Below are 21,982 nucleotides of genomic sequence, written 5' to 3' on the forward strand. Positions count from 1 at the left end.
GTGAACATTAAAGCACTCGACGCGTGTTTTTGTGAGGATGAGTTTTTTTGTTTTTCTTAATTTTGCAGCAGTGAAAAGAATTAGTGAAGTGTTGGATCACCGGAAGGTTAAGGATGTGTTGCTTCTCCGTATTGGACCTAGTTTCTGTAGTCCTAATGACGGCGCTGAGTGTCAGCAGGGTGCAGACTTATTGTCTCCTGTAATTCAGCGCTTATCAAACAAGTGCATTTCATTAATCTACAATTAGGGGGCTAATTCACCTCGGTGGCCGCTCGCGTCTCACAGCTTTGTTACGTTTAATTCACGCGCTGACCTGCAGCTTCCATCGCTAATGAATCCAAGTAACTTTGCTATAATTAGACGTGGTAATTTATTTAGAAAAGTCTGTGTCGCTGTGCAAAATCATTAGCGTGTGGTGAAATTAAATTTGACATGAAAGCTGCTTGAAGTGGTTTAGTGTAAGTGACTATAATTGATACACATGGAGGGTTGTTTTTGTTTTTGTTTTTTGCTTCTGGGCTGCAGGTGTGCACTCTTTAAACATGATTGGCAGATACAGATGTGTTATTCAGTTAAAATTGCACTGAAGACACACATTGTACGAACCCCGTTTCCATATGAGTTGGGAAATTGTGTTAGATGAAAATATAAATGGAATAGATTGATTTGATGCACATTGATGCACTACAAAGAGAAGATATTTGATGTTCAAACTAATAAACTTTATTCTTTATTTTGCAAATAATAACTTTGAGTTTCATGGCTACAATATGTACCAAAGTAGTTGGGAAAGGGCATGTTCACCACTGTCTTACATCACCTTTTCTTTTAACAACACTCAATAAACGTTTGGGAACTAATTGTTGAAGCTTTGAAAGTGGAATTCTTTCCCATTCTTGTTTTATGTAGAGCTTCAGTCGTTCAGCAGTCCGGGGTCTCCGCTGTCGTATTTTACGCTTCATAATGCGCCACACATTTTCGATGGGAGACAGGTCTGGATTGCAGGCGGGCCAGGAAAGTACCCGCACTCGTTTTTTACGAAGCCACGCTGTTGTAACACATGCTGTATGTGGTGTGGCATTGTCGTGCTGAAATAAGCAGGGGCGCCCATAAAAAAGCCAAAACCTGTATGTACCTTTCAGCATTAGAGGGGAACATTATCACAATTTCAAAAGGGTTAAAATAATAGAAATCAATTCCCAGTGGCTTGTTGTATTTTTTGAAGTTTTTTTCAAAATTTTACCGGTCCCGGAATATCCCTAAAAAAACTTTAAAGTGCTTGATTTTCGCTATTTGCGATGCGACTATCCATTTCCCTGTGACGTCACACAGTGCTGTCAATGTAAACAAACAATGGCAGATACCACAGCAAGATATAGCGACATTAGCTCGGATTCAGACTCGGATTTCAGCGGTTTAAGCGATTCAACAGATTACGCATGTATTGAAACGGATGGTTGGAGTATGAAAGTATTGAAGAAGAAACTGAAGCTACTGAGCGAATAGCTATTGACGCTATTCATAGCCATAGCATGGCCGAATAGCTGCGTTAGCATCGCCGGTAAAATGTGCGGACCAAACGATCAGGACTTTCGCATCTCTTGACACTGGATCAACTTAAATCCGTCGATTGGTAAGTGTTTGTTTCGCATTAAATGTGGGTGGAAGGAAACGTAATATAGTTGCAAATGCATCTGCAGGTTATCCATACATCTCTGTGTCATGTCTGCCTTAGCACCGCCGGTAAATAGCATGTTGGCATCGATTAGCATAGCATGTTATCATCGATTAGCTGGCAGTCACGCCGCAACCAAATATGTCTGATTAGCACATAAGTCAACATAAAAAAAACTCACCTTTGTGATTTCGTTGACTTTATCGTTGCAAATGCATCTGCAGGTTATCCATACATCTCTGTGCCATGTCCGTCATCGCCGGTAAAATGTGAAGACACTTTGGTACATTCAATGGGGGTCTGGCGGCAGACACTTTTGCATCTTCGGGCCAGTGGTGCAACTTGAATCCCTCCCTGTTAGTGTTGTTACACCCTCCGACAACACACGGGCGAGGCATGATGTCTCCAAGGTTCCAAAAAATAGTCGAAAAAACTGAAAACAACAGAGCTGAGACCCGGTGTTTGTAATGTGTTGAAAATGAAAATGGCGGATGTATTACATCGGAGACGTCACGTTCTGATGTCATCACCACATGAGCGATAAACAGAAAGGCAGAAAGATTAGCCAAAATTCACCCATTTAGAGTACGGAAATCGGTTAAAAAAAATACATGGTCTTTTTTCTGCAACATCAAGGTATATATTGACGCTTACATAGGTCTGGTGATAATGTTCCCCTTTATTGGTGCCTTCACAGATGTGGAAATCACCCATGCCTTGGGCACTAATGCACCCCCATACCATCACAGATGCTGGCTTTTGAACTTTGCGTCGATAACAGTCTGGATGGTTTGCTTCCCCCCCCCCCCCCCTTTGGTCCGGATGACACGATGTCGAATATTTCCAAAAACAATTTGAAATGTGAACTCGTCAGACCACAGAACACTTTTCCACTTTGCATCAGTCCATCTTAGATGATCTCGGGCCCAGAGAAGCCGGTGGCGTTTCTGGATGTTGTTGATAAATGGCTTTTGCTTTGCATAGTAGAGCTTTAACTTGCACTTACAGATGTAGCGACAAACAGTATTTAGTGACAGTGGTTTTATGAAGTGTTCCTGAGCCCATGTGGTGATATCATTTCGAGATTGATGACGGTTTTTGATGAGGGATCGAAGGTCACGGTCATTCAATGTTGGTTTCCGGCCATGCCGCTTACGTGGAGTGATTTCTCCAGATTTTCTGAACCTTTTGATGATCTTATGGACCGTAGATGTTGAAATCCCTAAATTTCTTGCAATTGCACTTTGAGAAACGTTGTTCCTAAACTGTTTGACTATTTGCTCACACAGTTGTGGACAAAGGGGTGTACCTTACCCCATCCTTTCTTGTGAAAGACTGATCATTTTTTGGGAAGCTGTTTTTATACCCAATCATTGCACCCAACTGTTCCCAATTAGCCTGCACACCTGTGGGATGTTCCAAATAAGTGTTTGATGAGCATTCCTCAACTTTATCAGTATTTATTGCCACCTTTCCCAACCTTTGTCACATGTTGCTGGCATCAAATTCTAAAGTTAATGACTATTTGAACATCAAATATGTTGTCTTTGTAGTGCATTCAATTGAATGGGGTCACGGGGGGTGCTGGTGCCTATCTCAGCTACAATCGGGCGGAAGGCGGGGTACACCCTGGACAAGTCGCCACCTCATCGCAGGGCCGCCGGCAGCTTCGTTGCCAGAATTTTTGTGTTGAATTTACATTGGGTTTTACAACAGTATATTGTTAATGGAAAAAAAACAGTACAAGTTATTTTTTTATTTGGGCGTCTTAGCTGACAGTTTTTTTTACCGTAAAAACAAATGTATAATTTTTCCATTTACAGTAATACACCGTTAAAAACAAGATTTTACAGTAAAAAATATGGCAGCTCAGTCAACAGAATCCATCCATCCATTTTCTACCGCTTGTCCATTTCGGGGTCGCGGAAGGCGGGGTAGTTGCATTTAAAAAAAGGCTTAAAAACCCTTCTTTAAAAAAAAAAAAAAAAAAAAGCCTTTTTTTAGATATATGCATACTAGTTCTAGCTATTAGGCTGTTTAGTTTTTATTTTTATTTATTTTTATTATCTTTTTATTTTCATTTTTTTTAATACACTGTAGCACTTTGAGGTTGTTTACTCAATTTAAAGTGCTTTTTACAAATCGAATCTATTATTATTATTATGTATTGGCAATTTTATGAATTGGATGAGTAGTTTGCTGTAAAATCATAAGTCAAGCAGATATTTAAGTATTTATTTTTATTTAGACAAAAAATCTTTGGAAAGTATGATAATATTCTGTTGCAATAATGGATACCATCCATCCATCCATTTCCTACCGCTTATTCCCTTTTTGGGGTCGCGGGGGGCGCTGGCGCCTATCTCAGCTACAATCGGGCGGAAGGCGGGGTACACCCTGGACAAGTCACCACCTCATCGCAGGGCCATAATGGATACCATTAAAATGTAAAAAGGTATGCAATTTCAAGCAGTACATAGGGCTGGGCGATATATCGATATGTCGATATCGCGGGTTTGTCTCTGTGCGATATAGAAAATGACTATATCGTGATATTCGAGTATTTGTATAAGAAGGTGCGAATCTGGTAACAAACGGAGGAAGAATTAAATTCCCAAGAAAAACAGCACGGGATCCATTGTGTGGCGGTGGTTTGGCTTCAAGCTGGAAGATGTTGAACATTTATGCGGCTAAAGCGTTGCTACAAAAAGTAGCACCACTGCTAATGCATCATTTGAAAAGTCACCCGCTGGAGAAAAAGGAGTGGTTGAAACTCTGCATGTCAACATCTCTGGCCGGTGCCACACCAACAAAATGCCGAAGCAACTATTTCCACATCAACACCATATGTAAAAAATAGTCAACATCAGGAGATAACGTCCGCAGGAACCTATTATGCAGCTAATTTTTATTTGACAGTTATTGAAATATAAATATAAAAGTGCACTTTATATGTTTTAAACTATTATAGTGGCGATCTGTACAAAAAGTACACATTAATTTAGTGTTGTTTTGATATGTCAGCTTGTGTGACATCATGCACAAAAGTGCACTTTATTTGTTTTTAACTGTTGTAGTGGCGTTCTGTACAAAAAGTACACTTTTATTTAGTGTTGTTTTGATATTTCATCTTGGTGACATCATGCACAAAAGTGCACTTTATTTGTTTTAAACTATTTTAGTGGCATTCTGTACAAAAAGTACACTTTAATTTAGTGTTTTTTTACACGTTGTCTTGGTGACGTCATGCACAAAAAATGCACTTTATGTGTTTTAAACTATTGTAGTGGCGTTTTGTACAAAAAGTGCACTTCAATTTAGTGTTGTTTTGATGTCATCTTGTGTGACATCATTCACAAAAGTGCACTTTATTTGTTTTAAACTATTTTGGTGGCATTCTGTACAAAAAGTACACTTTAATTCAGTGTTTTTTTTTACAAGTTATCTTGGTGACATCATGCACAAAAGTGCACTTTATTTTTTTTAACTATTGTACTGGCGTTCTGTACAAAAAGTACACTTTATATTAGTGTTATTTTGTATGTTATCTTGGTGACATCATGCACAAAAGTGCACTTTATTTGTTTTCAACTATTGTAGTGGCGTTCTGTACAAAAAGTACACTTTAATTTGGTGTTGTTTTGATATGTCATCTTGTGCGACATCATGCACAAAAGTGCACTTTATTTGTTTTTAACTGTTGTAGTGGCGTTCTGTACAAAAAGTACACTTTTATTTAGTGTTGTTTTGATATTTCATCTTGGTGACATCATGCACAAAAGTGCACTTTATTTGTTTTAAACTGTTTTAGTGGCATTCTGTACAAAAAGTACACTTTATTTTAGTGTTATTTTTGTGTGTTATCTTGGTGACATCATGCACAAAAGTGCACTTTATATGTTTTTAACTATTGTAGTGGCGTTCTGTACAAAAAGTACACTTTAATTTGGTGTTATTTTGATATCATCTTGTGTGACATCATGCACAAACGTGTCCTTTATTCGTTTTAACTATTGTAGTAGCGTTTTTTACAAAAAGTACACTTTAATTTGGTGTTGTTTTGATATGTTATCTTGTGTGACATCATGCACAAAAGTGCACTTTATTTTTTTTAAACTATTTTAGTGGCATTCTGTACAAAAAGTACACTTTTATTTAGTGTTGTTTTGATATGTCATCTTGGTGACATCATGCACAAAAGTGCACTTTATTTGTTTTAGATTATTTTAGTGGCATTCTGTACAAAAAGTACACTTTAGTGTTTTTTTTACACGTTATCTTGGTGACACCATGCACAAAAGTGCACTTTATTCGTTTTTACTATTGTAGTGGCGTTCTGTACAAAAAGTACACTTTAATTTGGTGTTGTTTTGATACGTCATTTTGTGTGACATGCACAAAAGTGCACTTTATTTATTTTCAACTGCTGTAGTGTTTTGTACAAAAAGTACCTTTTAATTTGGTTTTGTTTTGATATGTCATCTTTGTGTGACATCATGCACAAAAGTGCACTTTATTTGTTTTTAACTATTGTAGTGGTGTTCTGTACAAAAGGTACACTTTAATTTGGTGTTGTTTTGATATGTCATCTTGTGCAACATCATGCACAAAAGTGCATTTTATTTGTTTTGAACTATTGTTGTGGAATTCTGTACAAAAAGTACACTTTTATTTAGTGTTGTTTTGATATGTCATCTTGTGTGACATCATTCACAAAAATGCACTTTATTTGTTTTAAACTATTATAGTGGCGTTTTGTACAAAAAGTACACTTTAATTTAGAGGTTTTTTAATATGCTATATTGGTGACATCATGCACAAAAGTGCACTTTATTTGTTTTTAATTGCTGTAGTGGCGTTCTGTACAAAAAGTACACATTAATTTTGTGTTGTTTTGATATGTCATCTTGTGTGACATCATTCACAAAAATGCACTTTATTTGTTTTAAACTATTATAGTGGCGTTCTGTACAAAAAGTACACTTTCATTAAGAGTTGTTTTTATATGTTATCTTGGTGACATCATGCATAAAACTGCACTTTATTTGTTTTTAACTGCTGTAGTGGCGTTCTGTACAAAAAGTACACATTAATTTAGTGTTGTTTTCATATTGTCACGCCCATGAGATCATGTTTCGTTTTTTTCATGTTCGGTTTTCATTCTTGGACAATCGTTTCCTATGTTTGCACTTCCTTGTTTGTTTTATCACCTTGCCCGCATGTCACGCCCCTGTCCTCAGCTCTCACACCCGTTGTTAATTATCATAGCTATTATTTAAGCCACAGTTACCAGGTAGTCCAGCCTGGCAACTTCCCATATTCCTAAAAGTGCCTTCATGACATGCCATTGCTGTATGATCATTCTGTCCATGTCACAGTAAGTTTTTGTTATTCATGCCACTGTGCAAGTGTTTTGTTTCATGTTTATAGTTTATAGCCTTTGTGCTAGTCTTTTGTTTTTCATTAGTCAAGTTTGTTCCCTGCCATTGTGCGCGCTTTTTGTTTGTTCCTGTTTTTTAGTTATAGTGTAAATAAACATGTTTTTCTTTCTTGCCTGGCTCGTGCCAATTTTCCTTTGCGTCGAGGAAACAATCCAAGTCATAATCCAAGTCCTGACATATATGTTATCTTGGTGACATCACGCACAAAAGTGCACTTTATTTGTTTTAAACTATTGTAGTGGCGTTCTGCACAAAAAGTACACTTTAATTTAGTGTTTTTTTGATATGTCATCTTGGTGACATCACGCACAAAAGTGCACTTTATTTGTTTTAAACTATTGTAGTGGCGTTCTGTACAAAAAGTACACTTTAATTTAGTGTTTTTTTGATATGTCATCTTTGTGTGACATCATGCACAAAAGTGCACTCATAGCTTGTTTTAAAATGTCTCTTACAATCTTGCACTTTCTGTTTTGGAAATGACATGAATTTTTGTGCCACTGCTTAATAACTGTTTAATAAATACAGTATAGGTAAATTGACTTATTATATGCATCAAGTGTTCATTCAAGGCTAAGGCAAAATATGGAGATCTATATCGTGTATAGTGACATGGTCTAAACATATCGAGATATTAATAAAAAGCCATATCGCCCAGCCCTAGCAGTACGTAAATTTTTTCTGTCAAAATGAAAACAAATCCATTACATTTAATGAGAAAATATTCCGTACGTTTTGGACACATCATTTCCAGGTGTTTGCGGGCCAGATAACATGATGTTGCCTTGAGTTTGACACCGGTGAGTTAGTCCGTCGGTCCATTACTTAGTCAAAAAAATAACCGCGACAAAAGAAGAACACATGAACTCTCTGCCGTTATGAATCCCTGAATGAAAATGAAAGTGTCCATCCATCCGTTGCGTTAGCCTGCCGACTAACAAATAAACCTGCAACCTTTTTTTTTTTTTATATACCACTTTGTTTAGCATGTGTGTGCCTGTCCAGTGGATCGCCACATCAACCAAATGCATTGATGGAACATTATCCTAATCACCGCTTCTTTCTTTTTTTGTTGTTGTTGTTGTGTTTGTTGGTGCAGAACTACAAGAGGAAAACGGAGGCTGCAAAGAAGGAGTACCTGAAAGCATTGGCTGCCTACAGAGCCAGTCTGGTTTCCAAGGTAACCATGCATGTGTGTGTGTGTGTGTAGGTCATGCTTTTAAAATACATGGGTCAGCGGCGATATAAAGGATGATAAATCAGACGCTGACAATTCCTCATACTATCAAGGAAAAAGAGTCAAGCTTACTTTTTTGCACGTTTATGTTTTTAAAGGCTTCCTGAAATGACATTTTTTTATTTAAACAGGGATATCAGGTCCATTCTATGTGTCATACTTGATCATTTCGCGATATTGCCATATTTTTGCTGAAAGGATTTAGTAGAGAACATTGACGATAAAGTTTGCAACTTTTGGTCGCTAATAAAAAAGCCTTGCCTGTACCGGAAGTAGCAGACGATGTACGCCTGACGTCACGGGTTGTAGGGCTCCTCACATTGTTTATAATCATAGCCTTTATTCGGACCGAGAAAGCGACAATTTCCCCATTAATTTGAGCGAGGATGAAAGATTTGTGGATGAGGAAAGTTAGAGTGAGGCACTTGAAAAAAAAAGCGATGGCGGCGGCAGTGGGTATGTTTCAGATGTAATTAGACACATTTACTAGGATAATTCTGGAAAATCCCTTATCTGCTTATTAGTTTAATAGTATTTTAGTGAGATTATACTGTCATACCTGAAAGTCAGATGGCTGCGGTGAACGCCAGTGTCTCTGAGATAAGCCGAAGAGCCAAGATCACAGCTGCCTTTTTGACAGTTACAGGACGAGGTCCCATAATTCACTGAAGTCTCCGGTAAGAGCCGACTTAATATCACAATTTTCCAATCCAAAAACTTGCTGGTTGACGTAGAGAAACATGTTCGCTTGACCGCTCTGTGTTAAAGGCCTACTGAAATGAGATGTTCTTATTTAAACGGGGATAACAGGTCCTTTCTATGTGTCATACTTGATCATTTCGCGATATTGCCATATTTTTGCTGAAAGGATTTAGTAGAGAACATCGACAAAAAAGTTCGCAACCTTTGGTCGCTGATTAAAAAGCCTTGCCATTACCGGAAATAGCAGACGATGTGCGCGTGACGTCACGGGTTGTAGGGCTCCTCACATCCTCACATTGTTTATAATCATAGCCTTTATTCGGACCGAGAAAGCGACGATTTCCTCATCAATTTAAGCGATGATGAAATATTTCTGGACGAGGAAAGTTAGAGTGAGGCACTTGGAAAAAAAAAAAAAAAAGCGATGTGTGTTTCGGATGTAATTAGACACATTTACTAGGATAATTCTGGAAAATCCCTTATCTGCTTATTGGGTTAATAGTATTTTAGTGAGATCATACTGTCGTACCTGAAAGTCGGATGGCTGCGGTGAACGTCAGTGTCTCTGAGAGAAGCAGAGGAGCCAAGATAACATCTGCATTTTCGAAAGCTACAGGAGGAGGTCCCATAATACACTAAAGTCTCCGGTAAGAGCCGACTTAATATCACAATTTTCCCATCCAAAAACTTGCTGGTTGACGTAGAGAAACATGTTCGCTTGACCGCTCTGTGTTAAAGGCCTACTGAAATGAGATGTTCTTATTTAAACGGGGATAACAGGTCCTTTCTATGTGTCGTACTTGATGATTTCGCGATATTGCCATATTTTTGCTGAAAGGACTTAGTAGAGAACATCGACGATAAAGTTCGCAACTTTTGGTCGCTATTAAAAAAAGCCTTGCCTGTACCGGAAGTAGCAGACGATGTGCGCGTGGCGTCACGGGTTGTAGGTCTCCTCACATCCTCACATTGTTCATAATCATAGCCTCCAGCAGCAAGAGTTATTCGGACCGAGAAAGCGTCAATTTCCTCATCAATTTGAGCGAGGATGAAAAATATGTGGATGAGGAAAGTTAGAGTGAGGCACTAAAAAAAAAAAAAAAAGCGATGGCTCTTGGCGGCGGCAGTGGGTGCGTTTCAGATGTAATTGGACACATGTACTAGGATAATTCTGGAAAATCCCTTATCTGCTTATTGTGTTAATAGTATTTTAGTGAGATTATACTGTCATACCTGAAAGTCGGATGGCTGCGGTGAACGCCAGTGTCTCTGAGTGAAGCCGAGGAGCCAAGATCTCAGCTGCCTTTTTGACAGCTACAGGAGGAGGTCCCATAATACACTGAAGTCTCCGGTAAGAGCCGACTTAATATCACAATTTTCCCATCCAAAAACTTGCTGGCTGTGTTAAAGCTTCACAACAAACAAAGAAACACCGGCTGTGTTTCGGTGCTAAAGGCAGCTGCAATCCACCGCTTTCCACCAACAGCATTCTTCTTTGACGTCTCCATTATTAATTGAACAAATTGCAAAGAAACTCCGCGGGAAATTTTGAATTGTGATTTAGTAAACTAAACCGGCCGTATTGGCATGTGTTGCAATGTTAATATTTCATCATTGATATATAAACTATCAGACTGCGTGGTCGGTAGTAGTGGGTTTCAGTAGGCCTTTAAAGCCAAACTTTGCTACATTTTCTCCTGAAACTGCTTTCATATCGCCATTGTTTCCCTTTTAATACAGCTCCAAATTGCATTTCCATACTAAGCCCCGCCCGTCCGTGCAGCGCCACACTTCCTCCCCGGCTGAAAACAAGCACCTTGATTAAAGCATGAATAGTTAATTCGTCTGCCTCTTCAAACTCAAAGCGGCTCGTCTTTGCCGCCATTCGCGTCCCGGCGCTGATTGATACTATACATCGGCGACAGGCAGAAAAGAAGACCCTAAAAAAAATAATAATAAAAAATAAAACTCCTCAAGCGTCAGCCAATCAGAGAGTCAAGATTCAAATGAGTCTTTTCACGGTAAATAGATGTGGAGGTAATTGGAGTGTCATTATAAGACATTCAAATCCTCGCCGTGCACCTGTTGCGTTTTTTTTTTTTTTGTTTCGGGTCATGTCAACAACTCTGAGGAGCTTAGTGCAAAAAAAAAAAAAAAAGTGTAATTGCGGGGGAGAAAAATCACAGCAAATGTAAGTAAAAAAAAACAAAAAAAAATGCCGACTTGGACTGCGGGATATTTTGTTTTTCCAACGCAAAAGGATGATTGGCACGAGCCAGACGTGGACGTGAGTAAATTTTTATTTATTCTAACAAAACTAAAAAAAAGGCAAACAGACGGCGCGCACAAAGGCGGAGAACAAACTTGACTAATGAAAACAAAAGACTAGCACAGAGGCTATAACTATAAACACGAAAGAAAACACTTGCACAATGGCATGAATAACAATGAACTATGAACAAAAAACGTACATGACATGGAACTGAGAACGAGACATGAATCTTTGCAAGGTGCGTAGCATGTGGTAGACATGAGAAGGAGGTGTAAAGTTGCCAGGACAAAGAACAGAAACAGAATGTCTTAAAGGCCTACTGAAACCCACTACTACCGACCACGCAGTCTGATAGTTTATACATCAATGATGAAATATTAACATTGCAACACATGCCAATAAGGCCTTTTTAGTTTACTAAATTGCAATTTTACATTTCCTGTTGACGCGTGCGTTTGATGTCACCGGTTGTAGCGGACATTCTTTTCCAGCCCGATCCAAGCTATAAGTAGTCTGCTTGAATCGCATAATTTCACAGTATTCCGGACATCTGTGTTGCTGAATCTTTTGCAATTTGTTCAATTAATAATGGAGACGTCAAAGAAGAAAGATGTAGGTGGGAAGCGGTGTATTGCGGCCGCCTTTACCAACACAAACACAGCTGGTGTTTTCTTGTTTAAAATTCCCAAAGGTGAAACTTTAATATGGATCAGAGCGGTCATGCGGACATGATTCCTGACCACATGTCAACCGGCAGGTTTCGGTTAGAAAATTGTGCTAATAAGTCGGCTCTTACCGTAGACATGAGAGGAGCTTGCGTCCTCCTGTAGCTGCGGACTAATACTTCCTCCCACCGGAGACACTGGCGGTCACCACATCCTTGGCCACACTCCTCCGACTTTCAGGTACCTTATAATCTCACTAAAACACTAGTAACACAATAAGCAGATAAGGGATTTTCCGGAATTATCCTAGTAAATGTGTCTAATAACATCTGAATCGCTCTCACTGCCCTCGCCTTTTTTTTTTTTCTAGTCCTCCACTCTCACTATCCTCATCCACGAGTCTTTCATCCTCGCTCAAATTAATGGGGAAATTGCAATTTTACATTCCCTGTTGAAAACGTCGCAGTATGATGACGCGTGCGTTTGATGTCACCGGTTGTAGCGGACATTTTTTTCCAGCCCGATCCAAGCTATAAGTAGTCTGTTTTTATCGCATAATTACACAGTATTTTGGACGTCTGTGTTGCTGAATCTTTTGCAATTTGTTCAATTAATAATGGAGACTATAAAGAAGAATGTTGTTGGTGGAAAGCGGTGGATTGCAGCTGCCTTTAGCTTCGAAACACAGCCGGTGTTTCTTTGTTTGTTGTGAAGCTTAAGCGAACATGTTTCTCTACCACATGTCAACCAGCAAGTTTTTGGATGATAAAATCGTGATATTAAGTCGTCTCTTACCGGAAACTTGAGCGGAGTTAGCGTCCTCCTGCAGCAGCTGTCAAAAAGGCAGCTGTGATCTTGGCTCCTCCATTGGTTCCTCTCAGAGACACTGGCGGTCACCGCAGCCCTCCGACTTTCAGGTATGAGTTTATAATCTCACTAAAACACTATTAACACAATAATCAGATAAGGGATTTTGCAGAATTATTCTAGTATATGTGTATAATAACATCTGAATCGCTCCCACTGCCGGCGCCTTTTTTTGTCTTGTAGTGCTTCACTCTAACTTTCCTCATCCACAAATCTTTCATCCTCGCTGAAAATAATGGGGAAATTGTCGCTTTCTCGGTCCGAATCGCTCTAGCTGCTGGTTGCTATGATTGTAAACAATGTTCAGATGTGAGGAGCTCTACAACCCGTGACGTCACGCGCACAACAACTGCTACTTCCGGTACAGGCAAGGCTTTTTTATTAGCGACCAAAAGCTGCGAACTTTTTCGTCGATGTTCTCTACTAAATCCTTTCAGCGAAAATATGGCAATATGGCGAAATGATCAAGTATGACACATAGAATGGACCTGCTATCCCCGTTTAAATAAGAAAATCTCAATTCAGTAGGCCTTTAGATAGTAGTGACATAATCAGCGATGGAACAGGTGCGTCACATGACAGCTGAAACTAATGAGTTGGCATGGTAACGAAAACAAACCAGGAAGTGCAAAACAAAACCGAACATAACCAAAACAAAATATGATCCATAGGCGTGACAGTCCTCTAATAAATATGACATTAATTGAATGGCCTTCCCCCTTTTCCCATTTTCAGTAAAATATCCTCTCTAATTTCATATTTCTTCAGTATTTTATTTTCCGCTCGGCCCTGCTATCTCTTCTCTCCTCCTCTAAACGTCATCCCTCCATCCCTTAGACCCCGTTGCATTGATTATTTTGTGGGATGGATGTGAGTCACGGCTAAAAAAGCCGGGCATCAGTCTGTTACCAAGAAGCCTGATATGTGTTTCGTATCTAACCGTGTGCATTGGAGTGTTTTTCCAACTAATAGTTCATGTCCGTGCTTTTCTAATTCTTCTTCTTTTTCTCTTTCTTCTTGTTACGGGACATTCATCCTCCGCTGTTGCCATTTCTAATATAAAGTAGTGTAAAGTTCTTACTTACAAACCCCGTTTCCATATGAGTTGGGAAATCGTGTTTGATGTAAATATAAATGCTACAAAGACAACATATTTGATGTTCAAACCGATAAACTTTTTTTTTTTTTTTCGCAAATAATCATTAACTTTAGAATTTGATGCCAGCAACACGTGACAAAGAAGTTGGGAAAGGTGGCAATAAATACTGCATTACGAGGGTAAAATATTTCAAAATAAATGCTTTAGTCACATACTTTTTTAACAAATTTACTGAATTCATTTGTGGCGCTGCAAAAATTTTTATAAATTACTTGGGCAAAATTTACCAAATACAAATCATTATTATTGTAAAATAAAACTTTTGAACATTTTAATTTCAAGACCTGATTTAGCTGCATTACAAGGGTAAAATATTTTACATCAAATACATTAGTCAGATTTTTTAACAAATTTACCAAATTAATTTGTTGCGGTCCAAATTTTTTCTTTAAATTACTTGGGAAAAATATTCCAAATATATATCATTATTGTTATAAATTAAAACTTAAGAAAATTTAAATTTCAAGACCTGATTTAGCTGCGAAACAAGGGTAAAATATTTCAAAATAAATGCATTAGTCCGATTTTTTAACAAATTTACTAAATTCTTTGGTGGCGGTCCAAAATTTTTTTATAAATTACTTGGGCAAAATATTTTAAATATATATGATTATTATCGTAAAATAAAACTTTAGAGAATTTAAATTTCAAGACCTGATATAGCTGCATTACGAGGGTAAAATATTTCTAAATAAATGCATTAGTCAGATTTTTTAACAAATTTACTAAATCCTTTGGTGGCGGTCCAACTTTTGTTTATAAATTACTTGGGCAAAATATTTCAAATACATATTATTATCGTAAAATAAAACTTTTGAAAATTTTAGTTTCAAGACCTGATTTAGCTGCGAAACAAGGGTAAAATATTTCAAAATAAATGCATTAGTCTGATTTTTAACAAATGTACCAAATTCATTTGTGGCGGTCCAATTTTTTTTTTTTATAAATTACTCGGGCAAAATATTCTAAATATATATCATTATTATCGTAAAATAAAACTTTAGAGAATTTAAATTTCAAGACCTGATTTAGCTGCATTACGAGGGTAAAATATTTCTAAATAAATGCATTAGTCAGATTTTTTTAACAAATTTACTAAATTCTTTGGTGGCGGTCCAACTTTTTTTTATAAATTACTTGGGCAACATATTTCAAATACATATCATTATTATCGTAAAATAAAACTTTTGAAAATTTTAGTTTTAAGACCTGATTTAGCTGCGAAACAAGGGGTAAAATATTTCAAAATAAATGCATTAGTCAGATTTTTTAACAAATTCACCAAATTCATTTGTGGCGGTCCAATTTTTTTTTTTTTTATAAATTACTTGGGCAAAATATTACAAATACATATCATTATTATCGGAAAATAAAACTTTTGAAAATCTTAGTTTCAAGACCTGATTTAGCTGCGAAACAAGGGTAAAATATTTCAAAATAAATGCATTAGTCTGATTTTTTAACAAATGTACCAAATTCATTTGTGGTGGTCCAATTTTTTTTTTTTATAAATTACTTGGGCAAAATATTCTAAATATATATCATTATTATCGTAAAATAAAACTTTAGAGAATTTAAATTTCAAGACCTGATTTAGCTGCATTACGAGGGTAAAATATTTCTAAATAAATGCATTAGTCCGATTTTTTTAACAAATTTACTAAATTCTTTGGTGGCGGTCCAACTTTTTTTTATAAATTACTTGGGCAAAATATTCCAAATATATATCCTTATTATCGTGACATAAAACTTTTGAAAATTTTAATTTCAAGACCTGATTTAGCTGCATTACTAGGGTAAAATATTTCAAAATAAATGTATTAGTCAGATTTTTTAACAAATTTACTAAACTCTTTGGTGGCGGTCCAAATTTTTTTTATAAATTACTTGAGCAAAATATTTTAAATACATATCTTTAATATCGTAAAAAAAACTTTTGAATATTTTTAATTTTAAGACCTGATTTAGCTATGTTACCAGGGTAAAATATTTCAAAATAAATTGTTTCTTTTTCAGTGCAGTATAAGAATGCACAGAATATGGCCACTGTATTGTGTCCTTTTATCTTCATGTTTACATGCAAAAAAAAAACAAAAGTAAAAAAAGCAGCAATATCGCTGGCAGACATACACGCAGCCATTGTTTCAGAACAATAGACCGTGCTGTCCGTGGCGTGTCGCTGTTTCATGCTGGCACTGGGCCTCATCTGGCATATTTCAAACTACTGAAAGTTTGCTGTTACAAAATCACACACTTGCACGGACGCTCACGCTTCCGTCCAAGTGTGAACGTTTTTTTGGGCCGAGGCGTGAAAAACCACAAAGTCTAGACGAGCCCGCACTTATTCACCGCTTCCATATTCTAGTTTTGTTGCGTTTTTCTATCACATTCTGTTGTTTGACTTCCTTAGTTCCTGTTTTATCTGGTTTCCATGTTTTCATATTAGTTTCACCTGCCGTGGTTTTCAGACGCACACCTGTTTTGTTAATCACCACCCTTATTTAAGCCTGCCTTTCCTGTTCATTCATTATCGCATCCTAGTAAGTGTTTCACGCAGTTTGTGTTTCCCTTCAGTAACGATTCCATGTTTCCATGTGTTTACTTTCTAGCTTTCACGCTAAGCCTTTTGGTCCTCTAGCTCTCATGCTAGTAGTTTTTGTTTTCCCTTTTGTGCCTCGTGCAAGTTTGTTTGTTATTTCCCTAGCTCCCATGCTACCGCTTTTGGTTGTTTCAGCCCCCATGCTAGTTCTGTTTGTTTTATTTGTTAATTAAATCATTAATTTCTTACCTTCACGCTGTGTTCAAGCTCGACTGCATCCTTGAAAGAACGCCTCCACATCACAAAGCCCAACAATCGTTAAATAAGCTGCTAAAAAAATGGTGAAATTTTACTTTAAAAACTGGCAGCTCAGTCGCCAGAATTTTACATTAAAAAGAGTGGGTTTTTTACAACATATAAAACCATGTATAAATGGAATGGAAAAACAATACAACTGTTTTTAGTGGTAAAATTCAAGCAACAGAGCTGCCGGTTGTTTTTTTTTTTAACCATAAAATCTTGTTGTTTTAATGGGGTTTTTTTTTATTTCTTTTTTAATGTTTTAGTGTCTTACTGTATATAGAAAAAAATAGTGCCAAAGTTGGTTTTACTGTTAAAAAAACTTGGCCAATTTTTTACTGTAAAATCTACCGTCAATTTTACAGTCTACACTTAGATTGATAATTTGTTTTGAAATCCTAAGTCAAGCAGATATTTAATTACGATGTTTTATCTTTATTTTAACAAAAAAAATGTTTTGGAATACAAGATATTTTGATATTATTGCATTTTAAAAGATAAGCAATTGCATGCGATACATGATGTCATGATCCGCTACCCGGATCATATGTTTTGTGGATTTTTGAGTTTGTTTGTGCACTTCCTTGTTTGTTCTGTCACCATGGTTGCCTATTTGTTTCACCTGCTTCTTGTTTCCGGACTCACACCTGTTTGTTGATTACCATCCTTATTTAAGCCTGCCCTTTCAGTTGACTCGTTCTCGCTTCGTAAATTTGTGTTTCGCACAACAGCGACGACTCTGATCCGATCCTGTATTCCTGTTCGCAACCAGCTAGCTTCCACGCTAAGTACCGTATTTGTTTGTTTCTCTAGCTCCCATGCTAGCGCTTTTGGGGTTTTTCTAGCTCCCATGCTAGTTCTGTTGTTTTGCCTTTCGGTTCTACTGCCAGTGTTTCTGTTTCCTAGTCTAAGTTGTTTAAAAAATCTTCATTTCTTACCTTTACGCTGTGTTCGAGCCCGATCTGCATCTCGAAAGAACGCACCATCACCACCATGCCACCCAGACGTCACACATGACTTTTAATGTCAAAAGGGAACGAACCAAATATATTTAGCAAGAAAAGATTAAGCATTTTATTAACGCATATTATTTCCAGGCTTTCGCGGTCCTTGAGTTCGACACCTGTGGTTTAAGGTCTTTGCTTATTTAAAAAGTGCTCAAAACAACTTAATATAAAATCTGCCGTTTTTAAAGCCAATGTTTTTGTTTTCTAGTATCGATAAAACTGATGAATAACTTTTTAGAACGTTGTTAGATCAATATATTTTCTGAAAGGCCAACAAGCCGAGCAAAGATCGATATTCTTGATTTGTAGGATCTATAAATATGTCGATCAATCGTTAGCTTCCAGTATGTAATAGTTGTCAACAATTGCATTCTTCTTCTCCGCAGACGTACAACGACCCCACGGAGCCGAAAAGTGCCCAAACAAGCCAGGGCTCCCCGCACATGATGCCAACCAACCCGTCCCTGTACAGCGTGCCACACCCATCCCAACCGTCGTCCCCATACCTGGGTCCCGGCGCCTTCCCACTCGCAGACCTGCAGAGCTACGCGGGCCACGCCCCTCGCCACGCCCTCTCGCAGACGCTCAGCCAATCGCAGATGCTGCCCAGCATTAGTGCCTCTCCCCCTTCCTCCTTCCAGATCAGCCCGCCCCTTCACCCCCACCAGCAGCTGTCCCTGCACCAGAGCTCGCTCCTCAACCAGCCGATCCGCATGCAGCAGGTCCAGTCCCAGCCAATCATCTCCCACCAGATGGGACTGCAGGCCTCCCTCCACTCCCCGCCCCCTCCTGGCCAGCAGGTAGAGCTTTGACCGCCCAAAACCACGCGAACCTGTTCCCGGAAGTATTCACACTGTTGTGCCTCTCCTCCTTCAGGCGTACTCCCATCTCCAGTCAGAGTATCAGAAGAGCATTGGAGGCCCCCAGTCTCCAGGTGCACCTGGTCCTGGTCATGACTGGGACAGTGAATATTGCAATAGGGAATGCGGCAACCACTGCAGGCGAGCACTTTTCTTTACCTTTACACTCCTCACATTTGAACGGTGTATTTTCAAATTGGTTCTCGGGTATATCAATACTTTGGAAGTCATATAAAAAAAATAATATATCAATCAATGTTTACTTATATAGCCCTAAATCACTAGTGTCTCAAAGGGCTGCACAAACCACTACGACATCCTCGGTAGGCCCACATAAGGGCAAGGAAAACTCACACCCAGTGGGACGTCGGTGACAATGATGACTACGAGAACCTTGGAGAGGAGGAAAGCAATGGATGTCGAGCGGGTCTAACATGATACTGTGAAAGTTCAATCCATAATGGATCCAACACAGTCGCGAGAGTCCAGTCCAAAGCGGATCCAACACAGCAGCGAGAGTCCCGTTCACAGCGGAGCCAGCAGGAAACCATCCCAAGCGGAGGCGGATCAGCAGCACAGAGATGTCCCCAGCCGATACACAGGCAAGCAGTACATGGCCACCGGATCGGATCGGACCGGACCCCCTCCACAAGGGAGAGTGGGACATAGAAGAAAAAGAAAAGAAACGGCAGATCAACTGGTCTAAAAAGGGAGTCTATTTAAGGGCTAGAGTATACAAATCAGTCTTAAGGTGAGACTTAAATGCTTCTACTGAGGTGGCATCTCGAACTGTTACTGGGAGGGCATTCCAGAGTACTGGAGCCCGAACGGAAAACGCTCTATTGCACGCAGACTTTTTTTGGGCTTTGGGAATCACTAATAAGCCGGAGTCCTTTGAACGCAGATTTCTTGCCGGGACATATGGTACAATACAATCAGCAAGATAGGATGGAGCTAGACCGTGTAGTATTTTATACGTAAGTAGTAAAACCTTAAAGTCACATCTTAAGTGCACAGGAAGCCAGTACAGGCGTAATGTGATCAAACTTTCTTGTTCTCGTCAAAAGTCTAGCAGCCACATTTTGTACCAACTGTAATCTTTTAATGCTAGACATGGGGAGACCCGAAAATAATACATATATTCATACACACCAGGGTTTCCCGCAGCCGTCCGCCTTAAAAACAAAGAACCACCGCCTGATCTAAAGTCTTAACAAGCTGCTCTGCTTAGTTCTGCCTCTGCCTCTGTCAGTACGTCTCTGCAGCACCCATCATTGTCCCACCCACAGAACCATCTGATTGGTTACACGCAGAGCGGTAACAGCCAATCAGCCGTGCGTATTCAGAGCGGTAACAGCCAATCAGCCGTGCGTATTCTGAGGCATGGAGTCAGTGCTCCTGCAGGGGAGTGAGCAGGTAGGTGTTTAGCAGGAAAGGCAGCGGACTCTCCCCAAATTATAATAAACACCTCCCAACCAACTATTAGTAACATCACTATGAGCCCGTTGACGTTCTAGAAACATAAGCGGCAGCTCAGCTCGCTCGCAGTTCTTGAGGTGAAGGCTAATTAGGTTTTAGCATAATGTTAGCTCACTATGCGGTGTGTGTGTGTTACGGACAGCAAAGCCCTGTCTGTCTGAGAGAAAAACAAGCATTATTGACCTACAGTTAACAACTTAAGTTATTTCACTTTTTTGCAGTAGTACTAAATCAAATGAATTAAGAAAATCAAACCCATTTTCCGGCCCTCGATTCCACAACATGAGACGCACTCAAACGGTTCTTGCAATTCCTCGTCCATTCTAACGCTTGTGTGTGTGTGTTGCAGTGGCAACATGATCGGCAGGGACAAGCCCCTCTACCTCACCTGAGCCTCATCAAACATCAAGGCGGCGACCAAGCGAGGAGTCCACTCTCACCCTCTCCGTGACACCCCCCCCCCCCCACCCCCACCCCCACCCCCCCTTCCCACCCCAGCTGACACGCGTGTACATACGTTACATACTTTCTTTAGTTCTCATCTCGCGACGGGGACTTTTGGGACGAGAGCGACTTTTTTTCCCGTATTAGCCTGTGGTTTGAAGTCGCCCGATGCACTTAAGAAGCCCCGCCCCTCTCCTTTCAGACCCCTCCCCTCTGGTAGCTGGGCTGTAGAGCGCTCCTCTTTTGTGTCCCCTCAGGGACCCCATCCAGCTTTAAATAGAGTGCACAGGAAAACATTATTTTCCTGTTCTCCTTACTCTTTTATTTATTTCCGCTTTGCAAAGTTGCCCCCTCGTACTGAACAGAGATCTTTACTCCGACTAGTTCTTTTGTTTTTGTTTTTTGCTTAAGGGTCTGCAAGAAGCGACAGGAAAAAAAAAAAGGAAAAAAAAGCAGCGGGGGAATTGAAACTAAATAATCGTATTTTTTTGTTTTGTTTGAAATATTAAAAGACCCGTGGAGGTCGTCTGAGCTGTCACAGTGTGATTGTAAATACAACTTTTATGGGATCAATTCAAAGGAAGTCCACATGGAGTTTGTTCTTTTTCTGCAAAGCTACAATGTATGTCATTGAGCGTGTGTGTGTGTGTGTGTGTGTGGGCGTTAGAGCGTTCATGATGTGTGAGATTGATTGACGGTTTTGGCACTCTCGTTCTTGCATTGCATTTGTGCTCACTGGTGTTTTATTTTTATTTTATTTTTAAACACGCGTGTTATAAAGTCATTGGAAAGACATAACAGTCAAATAACAACCAATTTTTTTTTCCCTACCCAAAAATTAATTCTGTCTCTCGGACATTTACAATTTAGGTAGACTCACATTGCATTCTTTTTTTTTTTTTTTATTATAATTATTTTTTTGTTTACTGTTTTTAATCGCCCAACTGTAGCATTGTTGTTTTTTTTCCCAGTTGTTACCCTTTTTAATTATGTGTAAAAAAAACAAAAACTGCGGATGAGAAATAAACAATTGCCAATTGTAGTTATATTATTTGTGAAGCCAGTCATTTTTTTTTTTTTTTTTTTTTTTTTGCAAGCTGCTCATCATCTACTTAAAATTGTTTTTTTTTTGTTATTTTTTTTAGAGCGGATGTTTTTTATATTATTAAAAAAAAAAGGTGTGCTATGAGTAAAACATTCTTAAAACATGTTTTTATTTATTAAAATTAATTGTTTTTTTTACTACAATATAATATTTTATTTGACTTTCCTTTAATTAAAAATAAAACAACATGAAATTAAACAACATTATTTGTTTAAGACAATAAAGGTGTT

General features: G+C 38.6%; 1 protein-coding gene across 4 annotated transcripts in view; it reads left to right on the plus strand.

Moving 5' to 3' along the window:
- Window positions 1–21,735, plus strand: part of tox2 (TOX high mobility group box family member 2) — a 342,562-nt gene extending 320,827 nt beyond the window's left edge. For all 4 annotated transcript variants that reach the window (XM_061889367.1, XM_061889359.1, XM_061889350.1 and 1 more), the window contains 4 exons: window positions 8,216–8,296; window positions 18,251–18,664; window positions 18,741–18,865; window positions 20,553–21,735. In XM_061889367.1, coding sequence (XP_061745351.1) covers window positions 8,216–8,296; window positions 18,251–18,664; window positions 18,741–18,865; window positions 20,553–20,595 — 663 coding nt within the window. In that variant the 3' untranslated portion in view covers window positions 20,596–21,735. The remainder of the gene's footprint in view (window positions 1–8,215; window positions 8,297–18,250; window positions 18,665–18,740; window positions 18,866–20,552) is intronic.
- Window positions 21,736–21,982: the final 247 nt, after the last annotated feature.

Source organism: Nerophis ophidion, linkage group LG02 (genome assembly GCF_033978795.1).
Source record: "Nerophis ophidion isolate RoL-2023_Sa linkage group LG02, RoL_Noph_v1.0, whole genome shotgun sequence".
NCBI classification, from domain to species: domain Eukaryota; kingdom Metazoa; phylum Chordata; class Actinopteri; order Syngnathiformes; family Syngnathidae; genus Nerophis; species Nerophis ophidion.